The sequence below is a fragment of the Alosa sapidissima genome, chromosome 15 (genome assembly GCF_018492685.1).
Source record: "Alosa sapidissima isolate fAloSap1 chromosome 15, fAloSap1.pri, whole genome shotgun sequence".
Classification (NCBI taxonomy): Eukaryota; Metazoa; Chordata; class Actinopteri; order Clupeiformes; family Clupeidae; genus Alosa; species Alosa sapidissima.
The window spans coordinates 34,612,563-34,622,562 of record NC_055971.1 but is presented as its reverse complement, the minus strand read 5'-3'; the positions used below and the strand labels follow the sequence as shown (position 1 = coordinate 34,622,562).

At 45.6% G+C, this 10,000-nt stretch overlaps 2 protein-coding genes across 13 annotated transcripts in view; one reads left to right on the top strand and one right to left on the bottom strand.

Annotated features, from left to right (window-relative positions):
- pik3cb (phosphatidylinositol-4,5-bisphosphate 3-kinase, catalytic subunit beta) overlaps positions 1 to 7,118 on the top strand; it is a 68,829-nt gene extending 61,711 nt beyond the window's left edge. For 7 of the 11 annotated variants that reach the window (XM_042064422.1, XM_042064425.1, XM_042064423.1 and 4 more), the window contains 7 exons: positions 2,105 to 2,214; positions 3,797 to 3,875; positions 4,323 to 4,490; positions 4,908 to 5,031; positions 5,144 to 5,289; positions 5,687 to 5,819; positions 6,860 to 7,115. In XM_042064422.1, coding sequence (XP_041920356.1) covers positions 2,105 to 2,214; positions 3,797 to 3,875; positions 4,323 to 4,490; positions 4,908 to 5,031; positions 5,144 to 5,289; positions 5,687 to 5,819; positions 6,860 to 6,991 — 892 coding nt within the window. In that variant the 3' untranslated portion in view covers positions 6,992 to 7,115. Of the gene's footprint in view, positions 1 to 2,104; positions 2,215 to 3,796; positions 3,876 to 4,322; positions 4,491 to 4,907; positions 5,032 to 5,143; positions 5,290 to 5,686; positions 5,820 to 6,859 lie in introns of all 11 variants that reach the window. The other 4 variants (XM_042064421.1, XM_042064419.1, XM_042064418.1 and 1 more) reach the window with 1 other exon arrangement.
- A 2,609-nt stretch (positions 7,119 to 9,727) lies between these two features.
- Positions 9,728 to 10,000, bottom strand: part of LOC121684410 (transcription cofactor HES-6-like) — an 8,337-nt gene continuing 8,064 nt past the window's right edge. For both annotated transcript variants that reach the window (XM_042064440.1, XM_042064441.1), the window contains exon 5: positions 9,728 to 10,000. This exon is cut by the window's right edge and continues 1,460 nt beyond it. The gene's annotated coding sequence lies outside the window, so the exon portion shown is untranslated.

The window sequence follows — 10,000 nt, the reverse complement described above, 5'->3', positions numbered from 1 at the left end:
CTTAATAGATATCCTTTGTTTGAAAATAAATAGTTTCTATTCTTTCCTCTTAATTCCATGTGTTGCAACTCTCGCTGGTAACTTTATTAACTTATCCAGCAAACTATTACAAATTCACGACTGTAACAAAACACTGCAACTCTCGCTTGCCCTCGAACTAGTCCATCTTCCTGTTTCCGCTTTGTCGCGCTCGTCTGAAAAAAAATGAGTGGTGCGCTACCTCGCGCTACCTGGCTAAAATCCTGGCGCGCCAGCAAGATCTACGTCATTTTGACGTCATGGTGTCGCGCTACCGGTCGGGTGCATCGAGTATGTAGAACGCCTTACTCAAGGGCACTTCAGCCGTGCCTACTGGTCGGGGTTTGAACCGGCAACCCTCCAGCTACAAGTCCGAAGCGCTAACCAGTAGGCCACGGCCACCTGGGGTTCTATTTCTGTAGCTTGAGATATTGGACTGTGTGAAATAAATGTGGATAAGGCAGAATGCTATGATTAACATTGTTGTGCCTTAAATGCCTTAGCGATAGTGTCTAGAACGCCGGTAAATAGGTCGGGCCAGTCATTATCGGGAAATAGGTCCCGACAGGGCGACCGGACCCCGACGTGCAGCAGGTACCTGGGACCTGAGAGGACGAGAAGGTGTGTACTGCTGAAGCATGTCTGACAAGTATTTAGGTCCTGCTCCATTTACTGATTTATTAACGAGCAGCAGTGTTTTAAAGTCAATTCTGTGACTTACTGGAAGCCAGTGCAAGGACTTAAGAATTGGAGTAATGCGGTTAGTTCTTTTAGTTTTTGTGAGAACCCTAGCTGCTGCATTTTGTATCACCTGAAGCTGTTTAATAGTCTTTTTAGGAAGGCCTGTGAACAGTCCATTGCAGTAATCAACCCTGCTGGAGATAAATGCATGAATGAGTTTTTCTAAATCATGTTTTGACATCAGCCCTCTGAGTTTGGTAATATTTTTGAGGTGGTAAAAAGCTGATTTAGTTATCGCTTTCATGTGGCTGTTGAAATTTAGATCACTGTCAATTAATACACCAAGATGTTTAACTGTATCCTTTGCCTTCAACCCTTTTGTGTCAAGGACAGTGGCAACCCTAAGTCTCTCCTCCTTTTTACCAAATATAATTACTTCAGTTTTTTCTTTGTTCAGCTGAAGAAAATTGAGACATCCAGGTGTTGATTTGTTCTGTACACTGACACATAGATTCAAAGGGGACCATAGTCGTTTGGTGACAGAGCTAAGTAAATTTGTGTGTCATCTGCATAGCTATGATATGAAATCAAATTAGCCAGTCAACATAAACAAAGCTATCTATTGCAAGTCACATTACCAGCTGGAACAAGATAATAACACTCCCAAACAATATACAATTAATTCCTCTGGGATGGCGTCTCATTAGAGTTGTCTGGTTTATGGAGGTACACAAATTGGGCTCCACCAATGAAATAGTTAGCACAGTAGTTGGCTAACTAGCCTGCCTGACAGATAGCCAGCTCTAAATCTCTGTAGACGCTCATTTTGTCGGTTTGACCGTTTATAAAACACTTGGTACTGGCTTCTTTAACTTGGTGGACATGCATAATGTCACTCAGCAGCCTTTTGGGCATTTGTTGTTCCTTTGCATAGCATTGTGTTCAGGGCTCTCAAGCCCCATGCAGATGAACAATGAGGTCACACGATCTGGTTATGGTTATTTAGCAGATGTTTTCCAAACTGACTTCACTGAATTCACCGTTTTTGTTAAAAGATTGGTAAGTCTACGTTAAGCAAGACACGACTTCAAGCCACACATGCCGTATACGTCTTTGTTTCACGTCTGTGATGTAATAATTTGATTATTAAATTATGCTAAATGACGCTCATTTTGACTACTTTTAGTTAGAACCCGTCCATGTTATGAATGCACTCTCCACTCCAATCTAAAGAACTTCCTGGTTTTCGTACCCCACAGCCTCGTTTTGGTTTACAAATGGCCACCAGGTGATTAAGACGAATGAAAATCACCACCAAATCACTAAACTGTCCTAAACTCCCACCCTTTCTACACACCTGTAAACTCATCAAGCCCCTGTGTGTCTGTGTGTGTGTACTATGTAGTGTGGAGAAGTGTAAGTACATGGACTCTAAAATGAAGCCCCTGTGGATTGTCTATGATAACAAGCTGCTGGGAGGCGACACCTTGGGCATTATCTACAAGAACGGAGATGGTGAGTGTGTATCCACATTATTGTAAACACTGCAAGGACACATACACACTCAACGGTTTGTTTGTTAGTTAATATTGGATGCATATCTATTTGCCATGTACTGTATTCCAAGTGAACGTGTGTTTAAATGTTCTGCTTTGTCATGCTATTAGAGCTCTACACAAAAACATGTGTTTAAATGTTCTGCTTTGTCATGCTATTAGAGCTCTACACAAAAACATGTGTTTAAATGTTCTGCTTTGTCATGCTATTAGAGCTCTACACAAAAACGACGGTGGTATTTTGTCTTATCGTCTTCACACCTTTAACGACACCGGTAAAAAAAACGAGCGAAAAGGCTGTAGTGCCAGGCCAGTCGATGGCAACGGGGGGGTGGTGAACAAACAAACTAACAAACAAGTGAAGCAGCTGATTTTGATGTCAGCTAGTGCCTTACACGCATTGACCGTAAAAGCTTACAAGCTAGCACTAACTCTAACGCCAACTCTAGCAGTAGCACTAGCACTAACTCTAACGCTAGCACTATCACTAGCGCTAACGCTAGCACTACCTCAATGACCAATCTGATTGGTGGAGGGCTAGAACCCTTGACTAGCCTAAACATGATCTCAGATTAGTAGGCCTATGACCATTAGCCCTACATTCAAGTTATGAACCCATTTTGATAAACTATCCTAACATAGTTTTGCTAGAACTAGTAGATTACCACACAGTTGCTGAACGCATGTTATTTTAGGTTAGTTTGCAACAACATACAAGTTTAACCAAAGTGCTTAGTTGCTACCTAGCTCGCAAACATTCGCATTTGTTACTGCTAACATTAGCTAACGGGCTCGGTTAACGTGGTTAACGGGCAAAAATAAATTATTTATTCCGTGTCCAAAAGAGTGTTTTATGGGCATCACACACAAGCAATGACAATAAAATAGTACACAATATATATTTATATTTATATTTTCTTATTGCTTAATCAGATAAGTCCGAAACTAGTGCCATTTCAGCCCCATTGGCTGCTGTTATGGAAATGTAGTAGGTCTCGCGCACGCGCAGAATGTACACTCGGCATCGCTTCGTGTGTTCCAAGGCACTTTTTTGACCGACTCGGGGAGACGGGAGCCGACTGATCAGTCCGACTGCTTTTCTGCCAGCGGTCGGCCGTCGCTTCGGAGTGTTCCGGCCCTAAAACGCCCCCATTGTGTGGAAGCAAAAAAAAATGGCCTGAATTGAATTGTGTGTGTGTGTGTGTGTGTGCACGTGTTTTTGATTGTGTATGTGTGCTTGTGTGTGCACGTGTGTGTGTGTGTGCACATGTGTTTGATTGTGTGTGCGTGTGTGTATGTGTGCTTGTGTGTGCACATGTGTGTCTGTGTGTGTGTGTGCCTGTGCGTTTGTAGGCATGTGTTGGTGTGTGTATGAGAGTGAGTGAGTTGTGTGTGTGTGTGTGTGTGTGTGTGTGTGTGTGTGTGAGTGAGTTGTGTGTCTGTGAGCACCTTATGCTGGACAGTTATGTGTGTCTGTTTGAACATAGGGCCTTACTGTTGCTCTCTTTCTCTCCTCCTCTCTCCCTCTCTCTCCCCCTCAGACCTCAGACAGGACATGCTTACACTTCAGATTCTGAAGCTGATGGACATGCTATGGAAGGAGGCCAACCTCGACCTCAGGTGTGTGTGTGTGGGGACGTGTGTGTGTGCAAGAGCTAGGGATGTTATTTGTGTGTGTGTCTACTGCGTGTGTGCAAGAGCTAGGGATGTTATTTGTGTGTGTGTCTACTGCGTGTGTGTCTACTGCGTGTGTGTCTACTGCGTGTGTGTCTGATTAAGATGAAAGGGGCTAGAGGCCACACTGGTAGGGGGTAGTATTAGTTTTTCCTTCTCTAGTAACACACACACACACATCTGGAGTTGAGCGTTCAGCTGTTTGTTTTGACAGTTGCAGTTCGATCAGCTCCAGGCACTACAAACAAACGTTACACACACACACACACAGACAGTACAAACACAGTACAAACACACGTCACACACACACACACATTGCAAACACACGTCACACACACACACAAGGGGTGATGGTGATGGTGGTGGTGATGGTGGTTCTGTCTCCTGTGGTAGGATCCTTCCGTATGGTTGCCTGGCAACGGGTGACCGTTCCGGCTTGATAGAAGTGGTGATGTCAGCAGACACAATCGCCAACATCCAGAAGACCTCCAGCAACATGACGGCCACCGCTGCATTCAACAAGGACGCGCTGCTCAACTGGCTTAAAGAGAAGAACTCCGGGTATACACACACACACACACACACACACGCACCGCCGCATTCAACAAGGACGCGCTGCTCAACTGGCTTAAAGAGAAGAACTCGGGATACACACACACACACACACACACACCGCCGCATTCAACAAGGACGCGCTGCTCAATTGGCTTAAAGAGAAGAACTCGGGGTACACACACACACACACACACACACACACACACACGGACTGCTCGATTATGGCAAAAATTATGATCACGATTATTTTGGTCAAAATTGTAATCACGATTATCAATTACTCATTGGGGGGGGGGGGGGGGGGGGGGGGGTGTGTAACATAAGCCTTATCCTTTCTTTTCATTAGTGATCTTTCTGTTCCTCCTCTCTTTTCATTAGTGATCTTGTCGTGTAATGTGTGTGTGTGTGTGTGTGTGTCCACAGGGAGGCCCTGGAACGTGCAATAGAGGAGTTCACTCTGTCATGTGCTGGCTACTGCGTGGCCACCTACGTACTGGGCATTGGCGATCGCCATAGCGACAACATCATGGTCCGCAGCACAGGACAGGTAAGCGCGCGCACACACACACACACATATACTCCCACATATACTCCTAAGCCTGTGACAAACCCCCACATACACTTTGTTAATCTTAATCAGTGTGTGTGTGTGTGTTCAGCTGTTCCACATTGACTTCGGTCACATCCTGGGCAACTTTAAGTCCAAGTTTGGCATCAAGCGCGAGCGTGTGCCGTTCATTCTCACGCACGACTTCATCCACGTCATTCAGCAGGGCAAGACCACCAATACCGAGAAGTTTGGCAGGTAAAAACACACACACACACACACACACACCATTTATGTACTTTATTTGATTTCACGTGTGTCAAGTTTTAGTAGGAGTCAAATGTTCTGAGTAATTAGGGGTACAGATCAGTACAGAAAGTAGTGAGACATTGAACTGTTTGACATTCAAAAGTGTAGAGAAGATCACAGTAAGTTCACCTGTAAAGGTGAGCGTGAAAGCCAAATATCCCTGACTAGTAGTGCACAAGTTTTTCTGGGTCAAGGAAACATTGTACAAATGTAACACAAATAAACATGCTTGTTGCTCTGCTGGAAAACCTGTGTGTGTGTGTTCAGGCAGTGTGTATAAGTGGATATGTACAAATGTGTGTGTGTGTGTGTGTGTGTGTGTGTGTGTGTGTGTGTGTGTGTGTAGTTTCAGGCAGTACTGCGAGGAAGCCTATCTGGTGTTGCGGAGGAACGGAAACTTCATCATCACTCTGTTTGCACTCATGCTAACCGCAGGCCTCCCCGAACTGACCTCTGTTAAGGACATCCAGTACCTGAAGGTACACACACACACACACAGAAACCACCTCCTCAAACTCACCTCACCTGAAGGTACACACACACGCACACACCAGGGTTTCCGTTGTCCGGTAATTACCGGACATTGGCCGGAAAAAAATGTTAGACAAAATTAAATCTCTCCGGTCAAATTGTCCGATTGAAATTGGCTAATAATCCCGTGCCCCTAACGCAATCTGAATTCAAAAATAAGCCTTAAAATGTATGCCTATATTTAAGCATTAAATTAATTCTGGCTATATTTTTAAATGAACAGGCTCTACCGTTTGAAAGTTATTAAACAACACGCATAGCCTATGCTGCATTTCAAATAGGAAGTGCACGCTTTAAACGTCTGTTAAACAACGAACAAATGAGTGAGGCGGTTCAGACATGGCCAGGCCCAGACAGACTAGCCTTAAAAGTTTTTTCAGAGGCCAGACGCGATGGAGGATGATAAATTGGTAACGTCTGAAGCCTCAGATGTCCGGTCAACTCCACCACCACCAGATAAAAAACAGAAGTGTCGGGCGTATCTGTCAGAATCAGTGACGTTGGAAGTGGAGTTGCGGGGGGTGCGGCCGCTCCAAGACACTGTCATTCTCCGTGTAGCCTACACTGAACATGCAAAGTGTTCTTTACCCAAAGCATACAGTAGGCCTATGCATTCTCTGTCTATGATCTGCAGGGTTAGGGCCTCCTCGACGAGGAGATTACTGGTCCACGGATCATTTCCGGCACAATTAAACTGTATCATTGAACCATTTCCCAGAATAGGAAACATTTCATAGCGGAAACTGCCACGCACACACATACAGAAACCACCTCCTCAAACTCACCTCACCTGAAGGTACACACACACACACACACACACACACCCCAAATTGTAGACATAAGGCACGAGCCAAAATAAAAAGAACGATCAAATAATTGCGTGTGTGTGTGTGTATGCGTGCGTGCGTGTGTGTGCGTGCATGTGTGTGCATGCGTGTGTGTTTGTTTGCGCGCATGCGCGTGTGTGTGTGTGTGTGTGTGTGTGCAGGACTCCCTGGCGCTGGGGAAGACTGAGGAGGACGCTCTGAAGCAGTTCCGCCAGAAGTTTGATGAGGCGCTGAGAGAGAGTTGGACCACCAAAGTCAACTGGATGGCACACCACCTTGCACACGCCTCCTAACACACACACACACACACACACACACACCACCTTGCACACGCCTCCTAACACACACACACACACACACACACACACACACACACACACACCACCTTGCACACGCCTCCTAACACACACACACACACACACACACACACACACACACACCACCTTGCACACGCCTCCTAACACACACACACACACCACCTTGCACACGCCTCCTAACACACACACACACACACACACACACACCACCTTGCACACGCCTCCTAACACACACACACACCACCTTGCACACGCCTCCTAACACACACACACACACACACACCACCTTGCACACGCCTCCTAACACACACACACACACACACCACCTTGCACACGCCTCCTAACACACACACACACACACCACCTTGCACACGCCTCCTAACACACACACACACTCACACACACACACACCCACACACCACCTTGCACACGCCTCCTAACACACACACACACACACACACACACACACACACACACACACCACCTTGCACACGCCTCCTAACACACACACACACACACACACACACACACACACACACACCACCTTGCACACGCCTCCCAACACACACGCACACACACACACACACACACACACCACCTGGCCCATGTTTTCTACCTTCACATATCCAAACACAGAAGCACAGGGCTTGAAGAACTTTCCCTTTTAATGGACCAATGAGGCCTTGAGCTCACAGGATGAGCCAGTGGTGCGGCAGAGATGTGCCTGAAAGTACCCGCCCACTTTTTTACATTACATGAGATGTGCCAGACTACTTTAGAGAGGGGGAGAGAGAGATGGAGAAAGAGAGATGTGTGTGTGTGTGTGTACATACATACATACATACACACACACATACATACATACATACATACATGCATGCATGCATGCATACACACACACATACATACATACATACATACATACATACATACATACATACATACATACATACATGCATGCATGCATGCATGCATACATACATACATACATATACAGAACAGAAAGAGCATGAGAGAGGTTAGAGTTTTTAACACTGGAGTGAGTTGAACAGAAAGACACTGGAGTGAGTTGAACAGAAAGACACTGGAGTGAGTTGAACAGAAAGACACTGGACCTTCTGTGGGCTTCACATTAGCAGACCTGAGGAGTCGATCACCGAGGCACGGAGTGTGTGGAATATACCGGCTTTTACGTTCACACTGTACGAAATGGCAGCAGACATAACGAATCGATCATGCTGAAGGACTTCTACAGTTCAGACATTACAAGTCGAATGTGCATGCAGCTGGCCATTTGTAGGAGACAGAAGTGATGAGACTGTCCTGCAACAGACATGACGAGTCGATCTCACTGCAGGGGAGTCCTGCAACAGACATGACGAGTCGATCTCACTGCAGGAGAGTCCTGCAACAGACATGACGAGTCGATCTCACTGCAGGAAGGTCCTGCAACAGATCGCACTTTAGGAGCGTGTCCTGTAACAGACATGACTAGTCGATCATACTGTAACAGACATGAAGAGTCGATCGTACTGCAGGAGACTGTTGAGGAATCAGACCTGAAGAACAGGTGGTCCATGGATTTTACAGCTTTTAACATTTTAATGCTCATAAAGTGTGTGTGTGTGTGTGTGTGTGTGTGTGTGTGTGTGTGTGAGTGTATATGTGTGAGTGAGAGAAAATGGGAGGTTGTGTGTGTGTGTGTGTGAGAGAGTGAGAGAAAATGGGAGGTTGTGTGTGTGTGTGTGTGTGTGTGTGTGTGTGTGTGTGTGTGTGTGTGTGTGTGTGAGCTCCTACACCACTTGTCATCTGTTCCTACCTTGTGAAGTGTGTACAGGTGTCTTTAGAACTACTGTCATGAAAGATCATTAAAGTGCAATTAAACCAGCAGAGCTGCCACGTCTCGTGTGTGTGTGTGTGTGTGTGTGTGGGGGGGGGGGAGAAGAGAGATGCTGCCACACTTGTTACCACACCTGTTACCACACCTGTTACCACACCTGTTACCACACCTGTTACAACTGACAACACACACACACAGAGGCTAAATGCGTGTGCACACACACACACAGGCTAAATACACACACACAGAGACCAAATACCTTCACGAGACCTGCGGTGGTCTCTCAAATCATTCCTTTGGAATTGTTGGAATGTGGAACATGAAAATTATACTCCACCTCATTTTTACGCACACACACACACACTCCTACACGCCTTATTGTACACACACACTCCTACACGCCTTATTGTACACACACACACACACACTCCTACACGCCTTATTGTACACACACACTCCTACACGCCTTATTGTACACACACACTCCTACACGCCTTATTGTACACACACACACACACACTCCTACACGCCTTATTGTACACACACACACACACACTCCTACACGCCTTATTGTACACACACACTCCTACACGCCTTATTGTACACACACACACACACACTCCTACACGCCTTATTGTACACACACACTCCTACACGCCTTATTGTACACACACACACACACACTCCTACACGCCTTATTGTACACACACACACACACACACTCCTACACGCCTTATTGTACACACACACACACACACTCCTACACGCCTTATTGTACACACACACTCCTACACGCCTTATTGTACACACACACACTCCTACACGCCTCCGTAAACAACAACACACCAACAATAATAACAATAACAACAATCTTACTATCAAATGACTTTATTCCTCAGACATATCCCTTCAATAATAATATTAATAACAACAATAGTGAAGCCGTCAACGTAAACAAGTCACAGTAATAATACACTGTGTGTGTGTGTGCATTAGGTGTTACTTCAATGAGTGTGTGTGTGTGTGCAGTAATAATACACTATCTAAAAGACTCCATGTTTGTTCTTAGTGCAACAAGTGCTGATCCCATCTGCACAGTAATGCTTCCTGTTATTCCAGCAGCTTCCGTGTCCCATGTGCTCCAG